We start from the raw sequence: 22,143 nt of genomic DNA on the forward strand, positions 1-22,143 counted from the left end.
GTGGAAATGGCACACCTTGTCTAAACACAGTAACTAAATTCTAGCAAGGTAAGTACAATAGCCATGTGTGGGGGGAGTGGAGGTTATGCTTTTAGGCAGTGATTGTGAGGAGGATTTAATTTTAGGACGTAGGGGGTTTAGGGCTAGGGATCAAGAGGTGAGTTTAGGGTTAGTGATCAGTCACTTTAGGTTTAGGGAGGAGGAGGAGGGGAGTTTAGTTTTAGGAACTAGAAAGAGTGTTTTAGGTTAGGTAGCAGTCAGAAGCTTCAGGTTTAGGAAGGGAGGAGTTTTAGGCATAGGGACTCATGGCCGGCCTTAGGCATAGGCCAACTAGGTGGCCGCCTAGGGCGCCAGTGTAGCAGGGGCACTTTTCCAGTATTTATTTGGTGTAGGTAGACCAGGATGGGGGCACCAGGTAATGTGTTGGGGAGCGCCGTGGAGCTGTTTTGCCTAGGCACCAGTTGACCTAGGGCCGCTCCGACTGATAGGAGAGTTTAGGTTAGGGACTGGGAGGTGAGTGTCATGGTTAGGATTAGGGACCGGGTGAGAATTCTAGGCTTAGAGTAAGGGCTTTGGTAAAGCCATGCAGTCCAGTCGGATTAGGGTGTGGGAGGGTTGGGTAATTACATAGGATCGGGCTTGTGGTAGTTAGGACACTTGCCATTTTGAGCAAGTTGCAGCAAGAAAGTGTGTCACAAGCCACTGACATGTGAGCACTTGTAGGAGACCCCATTACAGCACATTTCTTCCCACCTACTTCACTTGTTTTTAGCAAGATCCCCAAGCTCTCACCTCAGGACTGCTGTATCCAAAGCTTTTCATTTCCTGATTTACCTCTGCTCCAAACATAAAACAGCTGTTGGCTAATTTTTTCTCTGCCAAAATGTCTTTTCTCTTATGTATTTGTGTGTAAACTTGTTTATTCAATGAATACTAGTCACTGCAGAAACTGCCAAAGACTTTGTTTTTGATAGTTCCGTATTCACTGAATTAACATATAATTTCATCTGTTTTTATAATACATTATTAGAGAAAGTGCACATCTACAGATTTTTAAGCATTTAAAAAACACATACCACTGAGGCAATCTCATGGTAAATATACCATATTTACTTCTTTTGAAAAAAAATTGAGTTTAAATTTGACACCAAGTGCAGTATAAATGTGGGTTAATGATTTTCATATTCTGTAAAATGTGAGATTGTGAATTACAGTACACAGAGGAAAGTAAAGAAGTGTAGCCATACAAACTGGCACATGCTAATCATCATATCCATGGCAGTGATGCAGGCCTTTCTGACAAATTCTGTCATTCTCTCAGTTGTACTATTACAGACATTTGGCATGTAGCTGTACTTCAGAGACGTACTTTAACGTGATATGTTATTTTAACAGTTAAATATTAAAGAAAAACTAAAAAAAAAAAAAAAAAAAAAAAAAAAAACACAGGAAAACAAAAAGGTTGACATCGTATGAGTTTCATTTCCCTTGAGCGTACTGTTTATGTGTGCGACTGCTGTGTTCGTATTTTGTTTAGTATTATGCTCAGCGAGCACGTGCTGTTCCAGAACTTGGTGACACTCTTGATTGTTAGTTTTTAAATTTTTCATAGGTAGGTACTAGGGTATCAGCCCTGGGGCCTATACAAGCCCAGCCAAAAAGGTACCCTGGCTTTTGCCACCCAAGAAAATTATTTTCCTGTGCCCCTGTCGAGCAGAGCCACAGAGGTGATCCCCGGGGTGAATTTCCTATTTCCCATGCAATCATCAAGATTTTTCTTGAAGAGTGCTAATGAGGAGCTTTGTTTGATATAGATAGGTAGTTTATTCCAGAGTATGGGAAGTCTCTGGGTCAGGAATCTATCCCTCCGGCATGTTCTGTTTATTGTGGTGACAAGGTTTAGGTCCCTAGAGCATGTAGCTCAGAGGGATTGGGATTTCTTTAAGTGGAGCATGTCCAACATCTCTGGGTTTGACATAGCTTTGTATGTTATGCAGAGATCACCTCTGAGTAGGCGATATGCGATGGAGTAAAGCTGCAGTTTTTTGAGACGGTCTGCATAGGGCATCTGTTTAGGGTTGCCACCTTTTCAAATGACCAAAGTGGGATATTTTTGGTACAAACATCAGATTTTACAGGCCAACACATACCCACGGTCAGTACAAAGGATAGAACTTAACTTTTTTGCCTAAATAAAAGCTTATTCTTGTAGCATTTTAGTTGCTTATTCTGTTTCTTATAACATTTAGGTATTTTAGATACAAAATAACTGTTTTATGCAACTATTACATAAAATATAGGAAATAATTTTGTCCTACAATCTCAGGACATTTGCAATTTTTTAAATTTTTTTGTCAGGACACAACTGCCTAAAGAGGGACTGTTCCTCGCAAAGTGGGACAGGTGGTAACCCTACATCTGTTTGAGGCCAGTAATCCTCTTTGTGAGGTATTTCTGCAGCCTTTCCAGTTGTTGCAGATGTCTTGTGAGGTACATACCAAAAGGGGCATTGTACTCTATAATGGGTCTAATGAGTGATGAGTAGAGGGGAACAATGACCTCTCCTTTTTCCTAGATGAGAAACCTTTTGTGATGAGATGTGCCACGTAGAAGGATTTCCTGACTACTGTGGCGATGTGATTATCAAAGGAGAGACTATTGGCCACCAGTGTCCCAAGGTCTCTTATCACACTTTCGGTGTTAAGTATACTACCGCCTATGTTGTAGTTCATGGGTACAGAGTTTTTACCAAAGGGGATGACAGTGCACTTTTTGGCATTGAGCTTGAGGCCATGGCTTTGACACCAGGCATCTGTCTCAGTGAGGCCCTTCTGTAGGATGTCCACATCATTAGGAGTTTCGATTATGGCTCCTTGTTTGCAGTCATCTGCGAATTTCTTAGCCAAAGACCTTCTGTGTTAGCCTGTACTTCAGAAAAGTAGATACCAAACAGTAGAGGACCCAGGACTGAACCCTGTGGTACTCCACTTGTCACTGGTCTGAAGTCAGATTTGGATTCAAACTTGAATTGGTTCCCAATGAGTTATAGAGTATGCACTAAGGAACCTAATCAAATAATGCATGTTTTTAGCTGTGATGTTACTTTTTCTGCTGTTCAGTTACGTTGTTTAACTCATATTCACGACTCCGTGTAGTTTGCATCAGAATATGGGCTGACTATTTTGGAGAAAAAGCAGTTACAGACATTTACTTCACTGCTTACTGGCAGAAATGTCATGCTGTCCTTCTTTCTTCACTGACAGTCACTGTAACGCTGTTACTTTTTTACGTTGTACTGAAAAGTAAATCGTTGCACAGCTGTACTGTTGTAGCGTTTGCATCTGTTGGAAGAGACCCTGGCACTACCTTACTGTTACTCCATACTCCGACCCTGACAAGGTACATCAACCATGTTTGCACAGCTAATACAGTACTGTCCTGCTGGAACAGTTAGCCAGTCTTAAGTCATATGTGCCTGTACAAGGCTTAAAGGAAGGATGTACATCTGACATGGCTGTGGATGATGTATTCAACCGCAACTCATCCCTTGGCAAGACTGAAACAACTATCCATCATTAAAGACCGATTTGCAAAATACCGAGATGATTAAAACACCAAATTACCATAATAAGTAACTCCAAAAAACCCAGAAAGCCGAAGTACACAACACATGGCATGGCCGAAATGTATTCAACCGCAACGCAACAACTCGTCCATCGTCGGCAAGAAACAACTATCCATCATTAACACTAAGTTATGAATATTAACACCAGTAAGTTAAATTGACTTAAAAAAAACATACGAGAATGAGTAGTGAAAACCAAACGGAGACTCCGACATCGACACACCCTCACCGTGTGATGACAGACCGGCTATGCGGCCGAGTCCTCCTCCCTAACACACACACAGTCCTGCGCTTCTCCCCGCGCAAACACAGTCTCGCCGCTCTCGGGAATCTGGCGAGCTCTTCTACCTTACACGCATGCGTAGATATGAATTCTGCCTCGGGAATGGGATTGTAAAACCTGGACAAATCTCTGAAAACGACAAAACCGCCCGGACGCCCGGATAGGAGTACAGAAAGAGGACATGTCCGGGGAAAACCGGACGTACGGTAAGCCTATGTAGCAGGTAATTAACCATGTGTGCCGTGATACAGCACATTATGATCTGGTTACCAATAATAGTCAGTTTGTTATGCATTTGAGAAACATATTTCTAGAAATTTGTCTCAAGAAGACAGAGCACTGAATCTCTTAAATTTCATTTTTGGTAACACATAAACTTTGGTTGTGGTTAGTGCCCTTTTCGTAATTTGTTGTTGTACATGTGTGTGTGTGTGTGTGTGTGTGTGTGTGTGTGTGTGTGTGGGGGGGGTAGGTGTAGGGGTAGGTGTAGCTGTAGCTGTAGCTGTTAAGTAGAAGTCAGTGTGACATGATTGTCAAAGTTCTTTCCTAGTCTTCTTTTCTGGATGTCATTCAGTTCCTTGCACTGTTGACCCCATCAAAAATTATGTGTGCACTGTGGTCTGCATGATGTGTGCATGGCTTGTGTGAACCTATGCTTTGTGTGTATACTTTGTCCTGCTTTTTTATCTTGTTTCTGTTTCCCTTCTTGCTGGTTCAAGACTGCTTATTTTAGCCTCCGAGTCTGCAGTCACACTGCGTGCATATTAATTCCTGGAGCAAGCACTGAAGTGATGTGTTGATTTTAGTGTAACACAATAACATTTGAAGATGGTTGCAGTTTCTAATCTTTTTACCAGCATCTTTGCTAATGCTTTATTTCTTTGAGGCTGGACAGTAACAGAAAGATTTCAGATGGGTTCTTGACTAAGCAAACAATATTTTGAGTATCAAAGAAATCCTATAGTAGAATGCTTCCAGCAGGAGGGGTTAGGTGTAGCTGTTAAGTAGAAGTCAGTGTGGCATGATTGTCAAAGTTCTTTCCTAGTCTTCTTTTCTGGATGTTATTCAGTTCCTTGCACTGTTGACTCCATTAAAAATTATTTGTGCACTGTGGTCTGCCTGATGTGTGCATGGCTTGTGTGAACCTATGCTTTGTGTGTATACTTTTTTATCTTGTTTCTGTTTCCCTTCTTGCTGGTTCAAGACTGCTTATTTTAGCCTCCAAGTCTGCAGTCACACTGTGTGCATATTAATTCCTGGAGCAAGCACTGAAGTGATGTGTTGATTTTAGTGTAACACAATAACATTTGAAGATGGTTGCAGTTTCTAATCTTTTTACCAGCATCTTTGCTAATGCTTTATTTCTTTGAGGCTGGACAGTAACAGAAAGATTTCAGATGGGTTCTTGACTAAGCAAACATAAATATCCTATAGTAGAATGCTTCCAGCAGAAAACCAAGGCATTTTCGACTTGAGGGTATTCATAAGTAGCAGGGATGCAGCCATATTAAAATCCTTCTGAAATACCAGCTCCATTGCCAAGATGTATTAAGCCCTGACTGTCACCTACTTGACCTGAATACATTTAACAGCCTGGACAATGGAGGAGCTATCCGGGGGGGGGGGGGAGTTAGAGGAATGACAAGGCATAGGTTGTTCAACTGTCTCTGGGGGCTTAGTGTGGGGCTCATGTCCAGAGTGTGAACTCAAAGTAAAACATTGATGGAGACCTAGGATTGACAGACATGCTTCCATGGCACAAGAAGATTGAGGGGACATATATTACAAATGTTTGAGATGCACACCTGGTATATGATAAGTGCATGGTATCCCTTGATGAAATGGACATGCACACCATGGAATATGGTGGGCTTAAGTGAAAATTCCCCAGTTCCATCAACAGATGACAGCACTGTTCCCAGCACTTGACCCTTGCTCCTTGAATGAATAAATGAGTCGATGGTCCTAAAGGGATGGGAGGAACTAAGAAAATCTTTAACTTTTGGCTTGAGGCACATTTGGAGAGGAATAGTATAGAAGCAGAATCATGTTTCTTCTCCAGATTGCTAAATGGGGAGTCAGGGTTTCCTGGTACATGTGAATATACATGTAATAATTATTTGCCTACAATCTGCACCTTTTATTTTTGCAGCATACTTATTAGGCTATTGATTTGTGAGGATGTTAACTGCATTGTTTGTACTGCATTTGTTTGCCTTACTGTGCCTCTTAGCTTGTTGCTATTTTTCACTGTTGCAAATCTTTTTTGCTATTTTCACTGTTTGCAAAGTAATTGTTGCTACTTTTCACTGTTGGTAAAACATCTGTTCTGTTTTCTCACCAAGCAGTGTTTTAATTAACTGATTTGTTTGGTGTTTAAAACACTTTTTAGTGTCTCCTTGCTGTTTTTCTGTTGTTCAAAACATATTTTAGTGTTTCCCACCTAAATTAGTGTAGCTAGTAGCTGTAGCATAGCCCAGATACAGGTTTGCTGCGTCTGGGTTTGTTTGTAGTTTCTGTTCTATTCTGAGCACATTTCCCAGGCCATCTTGGATTGGAAGGGGCCTTTCTGCACCATAGTGAGAGAAGTGTGCTGATTGTAACCTGTCTGGTGAATGGTGATTGGTCTAGGGTTTGGAGTAAGCACCCTCATTGGTTCTTTTGATTTTTTAAAAGTTTTTTTTTTTAGTTTGTAGCTTCTGGTATTTAAGCCCTGTGTTTGAGCTGATTTCTGCTTGTTTGAATTGAGCTGAACTGAGGTGGGCTACCAGCCACAACTCTTGAGAGCTGAGACACTAGATGATTAGAGGCTTCTGCGCTTCCCAGAAAACATAAGTAGCTTATTTATTTATTTAATTATTTTGTATTTTTTTGCATAGTCCAGATACAGGTTTGCTGCATCTGGGAGTTATTAAAAGTTTTTTTAAGTTTTTATCTTCTGGTATTTGAGCAGGTTTCTGCTTGTTTACGCATTGTGCAGCACTGAGCACTGCCGCTCAATTGTGCGCCATAGCCGGACAGATAATTTTGACAGTTGGTCCCCTGAGATACAGCTGTAGTACATTAGTGTGGTCCTCATCTTTAGTACTTCTGTGGTCTAAGAAGTATTGCTAGTGAGCTGTGACCTATTAAACCACCAGACAAAACCTCATCAGAAATACCGATCTACAGAGCATCTGCTAGATCAGTCCTGATGGCACCCCCTTTCTGACAACAGTTCTTCAAACCTGACATTATGGACAGTTGGACTACCCCTGTTTCTCCTGCCAGCCTTGTTGACTTGGGTCTCCTGAGACAGTGTAGCAACTGCCTCATGTACACTGACAATGCTCTACTAGTACCTCAACTCTAGTACAGAGTACGAGAGATGTAGCTGCACCAAGAATATTGAATCCCTGCAATCTCACACTCAAAACAGTAACACGGAACAAGTTTTCAACTCACCCACCACTGTTCATACACATAGTACCAATCCTCATACACATAGTACACATCCAACACGTAAATCAACATATGCGGAGGTTCTCTCAAAAAGCCTACCGAAACAACAGAGACCCCCAAAACAAAGACTGCTACAACTAACATACACAGCACACTTAGCAACACTGTTGCCCTACCAGCCCCTTGGCTTAAAGTAAAAAAAAACAAAATTTCTTGTTGTCATTCACTGGGAGTGAGGCAGCACAGACTCCACTCACTAGGTTAGATAAGGAGAAAGTCATGGTCAGCTGCCTGTCGGGTGCCAGGATTTGTCAGATCACTCATGTACTCAGGTTCTCGAACAATATTTCATATATGATCTGTCTCTGTCATAGCTCATGTTATGATGAACACCCTGAGATGTACCATGCCACTAAGAGAGGCGTGGGCTCTCCAAGTATGTGTCCCAGGCAGGTATGTAGTCCCAGGCAGGCAAGCATATACCCCTCTCACATGAATGATGCCAGTATAAACAAAAAAAAAACTGAACTTCAATAATTGGCTAAGTTTTGGTTGGTTGGTTCAGTTCACTCGTTCATGTCAGCCTGGGATAACATAGTTCATGTGAGCTGGCAGCTGCCAGAGAGACAGTTTGTGCCTTTTGGCTTGCACTCTGCTCGGCTTTGCTGCTCTGCCTAAAGGCTCTCCCCATTGCCTCCTTTTAAAACCTTTTTAAAAAAAAAAAGCTGCTGACGAAAAAAAAAACCAAAACAACCATAACAAAGTGTTGTCATGTGCTAACATGCTAGGATTAAACCACAAAAAAACACTCAGTATTTGTATATTTGTATCACTGGAGGATGTAGATGCACGTGCAGTCACAGAAACCAGCAAGGCAGGGAGCCTTGCAAGGCTGCAATGCATCACCAACTTCCAGACTACCGAAATATTCAAAAAGGAACATGTACAAACAGGAGGACTACCTGTGGGAATACCTAGTTTACTGGACACTAGTTTACTCAGACGCATCATCCAACTACTCCATGTCATGTATACACAGGGTCCTCAGGGATTCCCATTCAGTGCGTCAAGTCAACTGACTCCCCCTTCATGTCCCCAAAAGGCTGAGGCCTATGTGAGGTTGACTTTATTGGGAAACTGATCAAATGTGCCAAACACTAACACTCTGGTCATGGGGGGATTATTTTATCCCACCTTCAACTGGAAATTCTACTCTATCCTAAACTCACTCTTCTTTTCAATCAAATGTATGTCAAACAACAACAAACACAAACAACAACAAAAACAACAAGAACTCATTAGTTAATTCTGGCCCTACTGTCACTTCTGAAAACAACTGCAACACTGCCACATTAAGACCCTCCCTTGTTTAAAGTGGGCCACTAACAAATGGGGCTACACCTGGCACAACAAAGGGAACTCACAAAGGGTGAACTTCACCAAAAAACTTCTATACCCTACTAATGTAGGGTGGCTGGTGGTATAAAGTCCCACCCAGCCCACCCCAGCTGGTTCAGAGAACCAAAAAGCGCACTAAAAAAAAGCCGCCTGTTTGTATAAGTGTATAGACTCTTCTGTTCCAAAGCCACAAGAAGCCAAAGCCCAAAGTAAAAAGCCTACCCAATGGAAAAAAAATACCACTGCTAAAAACACTAAATAAAATGCAAATGTTGCTGTCTAAAAACACAACACAACGCCCCAACAATGGAAAAACACCCTCCTCCGCCTCAACAGGCAAGTAAGACAACATGTCATTTTCTCTAAGGTTTAACTGAGAAAACAAAACAGCTAAGCACAAACCATAATATGCCATTAGGCACACTAACTAAGCGACATAGCTAAAAGGTAGGACGGAAACGTAAAACAAACTAGAGGACACCCATCACACACACATCACTTGCCCAAACCCCAGCCAAACCCCTAATCTGGGAAAGGCAAAATATCGCAAAGAACCATGTCACAACCCCTCCCCCTCCACAAGCAACATATACAGCATGAATCAGGATCAAGTTAAAGGCCCAGTCTATAAAAACAACTAAGCCACAAAACTAAGACAGCTATTGCTATACCACAGATAAAGTAAAAAGCTGTCTTTGTACTGTCTAAAAAGCAGAACTTATTGCACCTGTATTTCTTGTCATCTCCTCAATGTAAACCAGGCTTCTCTAATTGACCAGTGAATGGAGACCCATAAGCCATACCAGTCTCACAACGCATAACCCGCAACACCCATCTGTTTGACCGCACCCATAAAGGAACCCATCCTCATAACTAAAAAAGATGAACCCCTGAATGACTGGATATAAAGAACAGGTCCTTTTTGTCCAATGACCAGGAACCCCTGGAAAACTTGGTGAAGAGCACAGGTCCTACCTTAAATGAAATTACAACCTCATGAAAATATGACAGCAATTTCAGTCTCACCAAACACCCATTCACACATACCCTTACTTGTAAAGGCCTTTCAACCTCACACTTTTGTAAGTTACCACCCAACCAACTCACAAGCCATTCACACACACTGTAGTAAGATCCATTGCTAACACAATCACAAGCAAGCACTATCACAACAGAGGTCAGTGGAAACCTTGTGCAAATCTACTGATGCTGGGCCTAGTGAAAAAAAGCTAGCCAAAGAGCAGGCCAGCAGACTGTGTACTGGTAGTCAAACTGGCAGGCCAAACTACGTTTTGAGGGAATTTCCCAATGCTGAAATGAAATGGAACATAATTACTTCAGACCAATATGAAATAATGTGTAATTCTATCATTTTTTATGGCAAAACAAAATATCGTATCAAAAAGGTAAAAAAAAACTGAATGCAAACATTATCAAAAGAATTCTGGAATTACAAGTAGACTGCGACCTTAACTTTGACCTGAAATGAACCTTAATATTAAGGAAGACCTTGCAGATCTACCGGAATTAGTAAAGGGAGGCACCTTTGGCGTGATAAAGGAAGGCCTCACCTAGAGCAGAGTAGAGAATCAAAGATCTATAATTAGCAAAGAGCTCTGTTTGGCATGTACTGTACAAAGCACCGGCTGCAACTGGAGAGACCTCAGAGGTTTCTAACTAAGAAGATCAAGGGACTCCAGAATGTGCCTTACACAGACCAAGTCAAGTCCCCGTTACTATACTCAGTATTGTGTAGACTTCTTAGGGAGACTTGTGCCTGGCTTATAGAGCAATCTCAGACACAAACCTACTGAATTTGCTGCACATCCGTAAATCAAACTGGACTAGAGCTACCTTTTCCAGGGACCTAAATATGGCCTGCAACTTGAATCAGGTGTGCTGAAAGGACAGATTTGTTTCTCAGTGACTGCCATGTCTTTGGAACTGGCTGCCAGTTCATATGAAGCAGAGCTCTTCTATGACACTGTTCAAAAGGAACCTGGATGAGTGGATGGGGCACCATAAATTCTTATCCAGGATAGCACCCACAACCCTCCTGGACGTGGGCAGTCGTTAATAAATACAATCCTGGGTATTGACTAGAATATCTATGGTATTACATTGGGATGGAACAGCTAGGCTTGAAATGACCTCTGAGTCAATAACCTAGTAACCTCCTATGATCTCTCAATCTATACAGCCACGCATGTTTGGCTAACGTCAAAGATTTAAACAATACTAATTTCATGAACTTTAATTATACTTTGACTTAGGAATGGGATCCATTCCTATCATAGTATCAGACTTGGAGAAATTAAAGCCAGACATCTCACATGTCCACTTAAATAGCATGTTTATAGAAAAACACGTAACCTTTCCAAGTTTAACCCAGAAGTGTTCATTACTACCCTATCATCTATTAACTGGAACTTCCTAAAAATTCTCCCCTTAGATAATGCTGTAAATGAATTCAGTACAACATTCCTGAATAGCCTTGCACCTCACAGAAGGAAGAGACTAAAACAAATAATGCAATTTGGTTGTCCAAAAAGAGTAGAATGTTAATGAAGGACAGGGAAAAAGCATGGAAGGAATAGCAATAATATACACCACCACAATATCTTGAACACTTCAGAATGCTTTGCAGTTGTACTAAAAAGTGAATCAATAAAGACAAAAACCTATGCTGTGATAACTTTCAGAATAATATTAAACACAACCCTAATAATTCTAGACAGCCATTAAAGAAATCTTGCATACTGGCCATAAATTCAACCCCAATCCCTTCCCCAATAACCCATCACTTGAAGCTACAGTACAATTCAACTATTTCATAGATAGTATAGCATTCCTAACCAAGAATTCCCCAAAATCTAATCCCAACCCTGCCCAACGGCCAGATGTCAGCACATCCACTTCCACCTTCAAACTTGTGCCCACATCCTATATAAAACTACTCTTAAACTCAAACCATACCCTACTTCAGCTGATGACCTTCCAAGTGAATACCTTAAAATAGCAGCTAATAGCATTGTCCACCCTGTCTCAATCTATTTAAGTAAGTCAGTCCAGAAGTCACACATCCCCCTCTCTGGAAAAAAGTAACACAGTATTCCTCTGCACAAAGGAGGAAACTTGACAGATGTTACTAACTTTAAACCTTTAGCAATCTTATCCACCCTTTCCAAAATACTTGAAAAATGTATTCAAAAACAATTGCGAAACTATGTCCTGCAGGAAGTGCTCCTATCCCATTCACAACATGGCTTCCATCCTTCCCATAGTAGTAACACTGGGCTTCTAACCCATACAGATACTGTCAATAAAGTTAGAGGTAATGACAAACCCGTCTCCTCCTTATTTCTAGACTTGTCACAGCAAACTTCTACTTCAAATGTCCTCACTAGGCCTGTCTCAGCCCACCCTTCTGTAGTTCAAAAACTACCTGTCTAAAATGGCATTCCACCTTCTCTCCATACCTCCCAGTTACCAAAGGTGTACCACAAGGCTCTATCCTTGGTCCCCTCTTCTATAACATTCTCACCAACACCCTACACACATTCACACAACAGGCCTCCCTAATACAGTACACAGATGACTCCACACTCATTTGCGCATCTGACAATATGACACACCTCCAAAATAATTACTCAGGGACCTTTAACAGCAACTGAAACACAGCTTTGTAACTGACAACTCATACTCATCCCTAAAAAAACAAACTACTACTTCTTTCCCCTAAATCCTCTCCCATGAAAAAATGGTTTCAATAAAGCCTACACTAAGTGTACACTGTTCTGAGGAACAGATAACACAGACATAACTCACACCTTCTTCCTCCTAATTTTAGTTTTCCTGCTGATATTTTTGCTGCTTTAAATATTGACGGGGATTCATAAAGGTTACCACAAAGTGTAGACTACATGTACACTTAGTGTAATCTTTGTGAGTGACTAGAAAACACAAAAATGAGAAGAATTTTATTGAATACATGTGTGCAGTTAGTGTAACCTTAGTATAGGCTTTATTAAATCCCGGGGATTTAAAGTTCTGTTTCTTGATAATACAACTATTGAAGTCACTTCTCGTAGCAATTTATTAGGGATTACAGTGGCTGATGATATAAAACTCAATCTGCATGTACAGAATTGCATAAGAAAAACTCATCAGAAAGTTGTTGTGTCTTTTAGCTTTTCCCGGTTAGGGGTCACCGCTAATGATTGGCAGTAGATTTTTACGTGCCGAGTTGCCAGCTCTGACGCACAACCTTCAACAAAGGTACGCCCATTCATGCATGTCTCCACACAGAAGATGCTCTAGCTGAGAATCGAACAGGACAACGTCTTACTGTGAGGCGACAACGCTACCGCAGCACCACCACCACAGTCATGTAGGAATCCAAAAACCTTCTTACAATGCAATTAAAGCTACACTTGCTAATACTTATCTATGCTCCCATCCTTACTAACCTTCAGGCTTCACAAAAATCAAAACTTGAACAATGGTGTAACATAGTTGCTAAATTTGCAGCAAATGCCCCTTTCAGAACCCACCACTGTATAGCACTAAACTAAATTGGTTAGAACTGCCCCATCAAATAACATATACACAACTTCTTACCACCTATAAAATTATCCAGCATCAATCTGCTTGCCCAGCACTAAATAACAATCTACACAACTATGTTCCCCCTTGGTCATTACGATCCAGTGACCAAAAACACCTGTCTGTTCACACACCTGTGAAATCTGCTGGGCATTGTCTATACTCATACCATGTTACTGAGGCCTGGAACTCCTTTACATCAGATCAAAGCCCATCCTTCAAAGCCATTCTGAGGTACTTCCTAGCCAAAAGCTGGCTCTATTCTTACTCAACACCACAATAAACTATATCCTTTAATATGAACAAGTACCTCTTCATACCTTACATCTCCTTACTCTCCCTTCTTCAATCACTTCCTTACTTCTATCAGTATCTCTCCCCTGGCTTACTCTCTAAATATACCATAAGCCTGCTTTTCTCTCACTTCGTATTCCAATTCCTGTTTGTATTATACCAACTTACCTTTAATTTCTCTGTAAACTGACTAAAATTTCTCTTACTAATAAAATTGTCATATCACATGTACGTATCTATTCTTAAACACTGTTTCCATATTACTTCCAATTTGGTATAATTATTTAAATTGCTTTTTTTGTATTATTTTAAAAGACTAACATTATTGTTCTTAAAATGTTTTGTAATACTTTGGAGCTTTTCTCCCTGGGCCTCCACAGAAAATAGACACCTACCCTGCTGGACTTTCCTGGTAATCAAATGTAAGTGAATAAACCTATGGTGAAAGCTTATGCAGTTGTTGTATGTGTATTTGTAAAATATAACAGGGGGAGGAAAGTTTTTGAGGTATCTTACCATTATATGGATATGTTGAAATATTAAGTAAGAATGCTAAAAGGACTGATGATGTAAATTAGGTTTGAGGTTTCTGAACATATCTGAGAGTCAGGGTAGATAACAAGGCATTTTTCTTATAACATTTTAATTGTCAGTTTTCACTTAAGTTGCAACTGTCTTTTTCCCTATTCCCAGTTAATCTGAAAGTCAGAATTGTATAAAATTGTTTTAGGGCAGTGTAGGGATATAAAGAAGGAGATTTTTATAACTAAGTAACAGACAGAGCTTATGTATGGTGAACACTGCGGGCCAGATTCATCCATGCCTTTACTGTGTACACAATCTGTATTTAAGAACATCCCTACCATATTTTTTGTGCTGTATATTCACTCAGAAAGATTAGACTGTCATAGTCTACACATTTTGGTAACCTGTATGAATCCCCCTCAATAAAGGCTGTAAGAAAATTAGTAGGAATACTAAAATTAGAAGGAAGATGGTGGGAGTTATGCTTGTGTTGTCTGTTCACTCAGAACTCTGTACACTTGGTGTAGGCATTCATGAAGCCAGCCTTTTTTCCCCATTATCAGCTCTTTGTTGAAAGAGATGCAAGAAACTTGATGTAAAAGGTTTAACAGGTTTGGAAAAAAAATAATTTTTGCTTTACAACAAAGTAGTGAATAAGGGGTCAGAGTGCAAAATTCTCTCCAGTTTATTGGCAGACATCTTGGTGGAGGACAGTAATTGTACTATTGTTGTGCAAAGGAGGGGAATAAAAAAATCTGTGAAATGGCAGGTCTGTTAACAGTGGATGGAAGGTCTTCAACACCGCACACTCACAACTATGGCAAGTTTAGAGTGTCTTATCCACCTACTGCATGTTTTTGGAATGTGGGCGGAAACTGGACCACCTGGATAAAACCCATGTGAACACAAAGTACTCCAGCCAAGAACAGCCACCTCATCAAACGACGGAACATCGAAACAACGTTGCTGAAAAGTTAGTTTTACGAACACCCAGATCACCATAATGTAACTCCGGGAAACTAACCACTTGACTACCATCACTTTAAAACAAAACCAAATCAAACCCACCCCCATCCCCCTAACTAAATATACCAACTCTGAGATTGCACTATAGTGGAGAAAAGGGCAAAGTTCACCATGATGGCCAAGTGGTTAGTTTCCCGGAGTTACATTACAGTGATCCAGTTGTTCGTAAAATTAACTTTTCTGCAACATTATCTGGGTGTTCTGTCCTTCGATGAAGTGGCCATTTGGGAATTAGATACACACACACACACACATATATATATATATATATATATATATATATATATATATATATATATATATATATATAACAAAAACAACACCCTCGAAGGTAGCAGGAACCCAGTGAAAAGCAGTATATAGTACAATTCCAATCCTGAACAGAACACGATACTCAGTTTCAAAGTAGCTCAGTTTAATAGAAGAGTGAGCGCTTTCGCGGAGTTCACCTCCGCTTCATCAGACGAAACAGACAGACACAGCTACTTCTTATATAGCAATAATAAAACCAATCAACCTCTTAATAATCAATCATCATTAGCGATAGTTTAAAATCATTAAACACTTAAAGCAAAACACAGCCTATTCAGTGCTTCAGACCTAAAACATCTTCAAAAATAAATTCAATATCAGCACAAGCTGTATATAAAATGATGGCTTATCGCTAACCGATAGCACACAGGATAAAATATATACACTAGGTCATGTTTGTATAAATAGAGGCCACAATACTATCAGCACTAATGTGGTTGTGAACAACATGGCTTATGTTTCCATCAGACCCAATATATACAGTACCCTAACCTAAAAATATCACTGTCTAAATCCTGCCGATAGCAGAATGGATAGCAATCTAAAATCCATATATATGTCAAAGCAGTAAATTTGGACAAATTTACGAAAAATATAGTAGTCTAAAAAACCATATATAAAAGCATGTCAGACAATTATAAAAATCCATGATAGTACATGCATGATAATCTATATAGTGACAGCATTTAAATATGCACACACATATATATATATATATGCATCCACAAACACTCACACTCACACACAAACACACACACACACCGTTAGCAATATGGAGATAAATCTAAATTAAATGAAGCAAAACAGCTGCATCAATGTTACTACATAAATATGCCCATTACTCACTTATTATTTCATAACAGACAAAAACAATACCTAAAAATAATTATTACAGTGTATGATATTGTGAATGTAAGCCTATACACAACATTGCCCTATCTCAACGTAACCGTCTCCCTTTCAGAACAGGTTTGATGCTAACGCACTCATTCAGACCATGTCCCTGGTGTGACCCCATCCTCAAGATCCATTTAAGCTCTGCTTGCTCAGTGAGATTGACTATATCTCCTATTCTATCATTTGGATACTGAACGTGTAATACTTGAAAACGAAATTGATGCTCATCCCCTTGATGCAAGATATGCTTTGCTATAGCACTGTAGTCCTGAGATCTAGCAACACAATAGACGTGGTCCCTTATCCTCTCTCTAAGGCTTCTGTTCGTTTTTCCTATATAATATTTAAAACAAACTATGTAGTGGGCCACATAAACGACATTCCGTGTATGACAATTACTGATATTCCTAATCTCCCATAAATGACATGTGTCAGGATTCCTAAAAAATCGTGATTCGTCTATGTAGCCACATTGCATGCAGTTCCCACATTTTTTAGTCCCTTGTAGAGAAGGATTAATTCGTGGTATATTATTCTTATGTTTATAACATAAGTGTTGCTTCAAATTCATAGTATTATTGTATGTAAACCTAGGCCTCATACCTATGAGACTACTAGTCCTGTCATCAGCAGTTAATATATTCCAGTTAGAGTTTATGACTTGTTTAACTAAATCAGTATTATTGCCAAAGGGGAGAGTAATAGTCACATTAACAGTACTGCAGGCATTTGTTTTTATAGAATCTTGCTTATCTCTACGACTTGAAAAATACGGTCTAGCTCTATCTCGTCTAAATCGTACAACTTCATTAAATTTCTGATCTATTAGTTGTTCATTATACCCCCTACTCATAAACAACTCTTTCAGTTTATATAGCTCATCCTTAAATATAGTGTCATCACTACAAAGGCGAGAAACCCTAAATGCTTGGCTCTTAACAATATTAGCAAAAGTTGAGGGTATATGCATGCTGTTCGCGTGTAAAAATGAAGCTTGATAGCATTCCTTCCTATATACTCTAGTGCTAAGTCTATGTCCCACCTTAACTAAGGTAACATCTAAATAATCAATGTTGTCAGTGGAAAATTTCATAGTAAATTTTAAGAATGGGCTGCTCTTATTTACCTCTTGGAAGAGCATATTAAGGGATGCAACATCACCATTCCACGCAGCTGTTTTGCTTCATTTAATTAGATTTGGTGTGTGTGTGTGTGTGTGTGTGTGTGTGTGTGTGTGTGTGTGTGTGTGTGTGTGTGTGTGTGTGGATGCATATATACATATATATATGTGTGTGCATATTTAAATGCTGTCACTATATAGATTATCATGCATGTACCATCATGGATTTTTACAATTGTCTGACATGCTTTTATATATGGTATTTATTAGACTACTATATATATTTTTTGTAAATTTGTCTAGAATTTACTGCTTTGACATATATATGGAACCTAGATTGCTATCCATTCTGCTATCGGCAGGATTTAGACAGTGATATTTTTAGGTTAGGGTATTGCATATATTGGGTCTGATGGAAATATAAGCCATGTTGTTCACAACTATATTAGTGCTGACAGTATTGTGGCCTCTATTTATACAAACATGACCTAGTGTATATATTTTATCCTGTGTGCTATCGGTTAACGATAAGCCATCATTTTATACACAGCTTGTGCTGATATTGAATTTATTTTTGAAGATGTTTTAGGTCTGAAGCATTGAATAGGCTGTGTTTTGCTTTAAGTGTTTAATGATTTTAAATTATCGCTAATGATGATTGACTATTAAGATGTTGATTGGTTTTATTACTGCTATATAAGAAGTAGTTGTGCCTGTCTGTTTCGTCTGATGAAGTGGAGGTGAACTCTGCGAAAGCGCTCACTCTTCTATTAAACTGAGCTACTTTGAAACTGAGTATCGTGTTTTGTTCAGGATTGGAATTGTACTATATACTGCTTTTCACTGGGTTCCTGCTACCTTCGAGGGTGTTGTTTTTGTTTATCACAAGGGCTATTATACGTTTTTTCTATAGATATATATATATATATATATATATATATATATATATATAATATGTATAGATGGATCTACTTTGTTTCACTGAAAACACACTTCATTGTAACTCATTTCATTGAAAACTCATTTCACTGAAAATCAGTTGCCTGAGCACAATTCACTGAAAGCTCACTTCACTGAAAACTTATTTAACTGAAACTCATTTAGTTGAAAGCTATATGCCCTGTTCCCCACTGTAGTGTGATCCTGGAGTGTGTGTGTGTATATGTGTGTGTGTATATATATATATATATATATATATATATATATATATATATATATATATATATATATACACACACACACACAGAGGGGGGTGTGGGGGGCACAGCCCTCCACATTGGGGGATGTGGGGGGCATAACCCCCCCACCTATTTTAAATGTAAACCATCGACATGGATACTTACAAGTTGAATGAACAACTCTTTCCAGAAGATAATATATACCCAAACTATGTGGGAGGGCTAAGCCCCCCCCCCACTGTGGAGGCCTATGCCCCCACCTATATATATATATATATATATATATATATATATATATATATATATATATATATACACTAACTCCAGGATTGCACTGTAGTGGGGAATTGTGCTCAGGCAACTGATTTTCAGTGAAATGAGTTTCAGTGAAGTGTGTTTTCAGTGAAATGAAGTAGACCCTGTGTGTGTGTGTGTATGTATGTGTGTGTGTGTGTGTGTGTGTGTGTGTGTGTGTGTATATATATATATATATATATATATATATATATATATATATATATATATATATTTCTGAAGATCAACAAAGCCTCTGACTGTGCCCCACACACCAATGAGGTAGAAAAGTTGGGGCAGGGGAGTTGGGGATTTTTCTAAGGAAAAGCTGGATAACTTCCTGGCTGAACAGTAAGGCATACAAGGTTGTGGTTAGAGGTACATTGTCAGAAATTGTGGAAGAGACTGATAAGTACCACAGGGGTCTTTTCTGGGTCTTATCTTGACTGCACTTGTTTCATCCAGGTTTCTTTCAAGGAGCACATAACAGGGTCAGCCTCTCTGCTGCTGAAACAAAACGAGGTTCAGATGAATGCACAAGAATGGGTGGGAGAGGGGTCTAGTGAAGAGTCTGTAAATGCAGAATGATTTGGCCAAAAGGTGGCAGTTGAAGTTTAGTGCCAATATATGCAGAGTCCTGCACTTTGATCGTAACAACCCTAGTATGAAGTATCGACTGGGAGAAATGGAACTCTTGGCCAGAGAGCAGGATCAGGATCTGGGGCTACTCCTCACATCTGGACTGGACCACTGAGAACAGAGCAAGAATGCAGTGGTAACCATAAGCAGGGTAGTGGGGTGGACCTTCAGAGAGACACACTCCAAAAGCAAAGAAGTAATGCTTTCATTGTGCTGGACCTAAGTGAAGTCGCATCTTAAGCCTACGTCTGAACACTCCAGATTTTCTCAGAATATCCAGATTTTCCCCTCATATTTTCGGTCTGTTCTTCGTACAATTTGTGGTTTTCTGGCAAGTCATTGAGGATTGAACCCACTGAATAATAACATAGGTATTTGAGTTTCTGACTTCACATGCTTCAGAAAAATGCATGCTAATGCAAAACCCGTTATTTTTGCAACTGTTTAATTTTATGGACAATATTTAAAATCTGTCCCTGATTTTGGGCCTTTGTCCCCCCATTATTTTTGGCATTCCCAGATTTCTTACACTTAGTTGTGAGATATGCCCTTGAGTACTGCAGGCTGTCCTGGAGGCCATTTAAGGAAAATGACATCAAGCTGTTATAAGGAATTCAGATGCAATCTATGTGAAATATCCAAGGGATGCAGAGGGAGGAATGTGTCCAGAGGCTATAGGAGCTTGAGCTGTTTTCGACAGTAGAAGAGACAAAGGGACATGACATTGGTGCATAAGTTTATTTCACGGAGATGTGATGGGCCATTATGAAGAGGAAGGACAGACGAGAAAGAAGAGCACAGGCAGCAGATTATAAGAACTTTGTCTGGGATCTCATTAAATCTGGGTTCTCGTTAGAGGTGGGATCTCATTAAACCTGGGATCTTATTAAGTATGTATTTCTTAAGGAAGTCTGTGAACCAGTGTGTGAAGTATGAGAAGCGGTGCTGGAGAGGGAATCCACAAAGGCATTCAAGTGGACATAAAACACATGGAAAAAGGTAAGGGGAACGTAGGGATGGAGAGGAGGTAGAATGTTACACCACATAAAAGGAGAGCGTAGGTAGACTTATTGACTCCTCCTGCCATAATTCTCATGCAGTATAATTCTTAAACAGATGTTGGATATAATATGACATTTAATGAAAGGTTGGAATGTTAAGAGACATTTAGACTGCAATGAACAAGAGAAGAGCTGTGTGGAAGGGGGTATGAAATCACATTTCACAGTGCTGAAGGGGGGATATGAAATCACATTTCACATTGCTGAAGAGCTGTGTGGAAGGGGGTATGAAATCACATTTCACAGTGCTGAAGAGCTGTGTGGAAGGGGGGATATGAAATCACATTTCACAGTGCTGATTGTGAATGATATCACACTGAGGGTGAATATAGTGAACTTACTGTAACTGTACCTCTATCTCCCCTCCATCTGTCCCTCAAGATGTCCTGCAAGGGCAGCTAGCCTAGTACTTGGGTATGAACCTAGGAATCTAAATAGTAAATCTTTTATTTATGAGTGTGTAGATAACCTTTGAGATTTAATAAATAAGAAATGTGTTTGGTGATGGTTAAAAGAGGTGTCTTAAGTGAGTGCACCTTTTTGTGAATAGAAAACAATATGGAGTGGAGAAGTATACTTGAGTGTGACTGTTTCTGTAATAAGATAATGTAGCTGGAACAAAGTATGCATTCACATGTTATACATATACATTCAAGGAAACGGATTTAATGGCAATGGAAAAAAATACATGGAATTAAGATTGACAAAAAGTACAAATATGCCAGAATTAACTGTAGAATAATAGAAATTCCCCCAGTGCCAAGCAAGTTATGGACATGGCACGATGTTTCACCAAGACTGCCAGCGTTCATGAAACATGAGTAGCTCTGCATCTCTTTCTTTCTGCAGACACCTGGTCTTTTTCAGAAGTATGGCTATAATCCCACCTTTAGAGCTGATAGAACTAAGCATGGACTATCAGTAGAGTTTTCAGTGTTTTACTGCCACAAAATCTTAGCTTGAAGTTTGAAAAAAAAGACATGATTTTTGCTTTACCTAAGAGATTCCTACAAGTCCTTTCTGATTGTCTTGTTAAACGTTATCCTGTTACTGTTACTGTGGCTGTTACATTTGAAGTATCTTGGTCTATACGGTGACTTCACACTGTATTTTATTGCCCAAATTAATTATCTCCTGACTTAAAAATATACAGCTGTTGTAGTGGAAGACTACTAATAACTGCGTCAACTGACCGAAGTAGACCCTGAGCATCCATCTGTGATGTTACTGTCCTGGGTTAAGATAGTTACCCAAGTGGTGGAAGGCTCCTGCCAGCTTTTAAACTTTCTGGAAGTGAACATGTACTTGTCTGTACTGAGTTAATGAACTTAATGATGCTCTACCTCACCTGCTCAGATACCCTCTTATTCCGTGTAACGTTTGTACGTCTCTGCAAACTCTCACTTTTTTGCCTAGTGACATTTTGTTTTCCTTTTACTGCTCTG

General features: G+C 39.6%; 1 protein-coding gene across 30 annotated transcripts in view; it reads left to right on the plus strand.

The window, feature by feature from the left end:
• The first annotated feature begins 3,930 nt into the window (after positions 1 to 3,930).
• Positions 3,931 to 22,143, plus strand: part of ABLIM1 (actin binding LIM protein 1) — a 2,317,257-nt gene continuing 2,299,044 nt past the window's right edge. For 8 of the 30 annotated variants that reach the window (XM_044055898.1, XM_044055904.1, XM_044055918.1 and 5 more), the window contains exon 1: positions 3,933 to 4,114. In XM_044055898.1, the coding sequence (XP_043911833.1) occupies positions 4,090 to 4,114 (25 nt within the window). In that variant the 5' untranslated portion in view covers positions 3,933 to 4,089. Of the gene's footprint in view, positions 4,115 to 22,143 lie in introns of all 30 variants that reach the window. The other 22 variants (XM_044055899.1, XM_044055913.1, XM_044055907.1 and 19 more) reach the window with 6 other exon arrangements.

This window comes from Protopterus annectens, chromosome 14.part0 (genome assembly GCF_019279795.1).
Source record: "Protopterus annectens isolate FY-2018-M chromosome 14.part0, PAN1.0, whole genome shotgun sequence".
Lineage (NCBI taxonomy): Eukaryota > Metazoa > Chordata > Ceratodontiformes > Protopteridae > Protopterus > Protopterus annectens.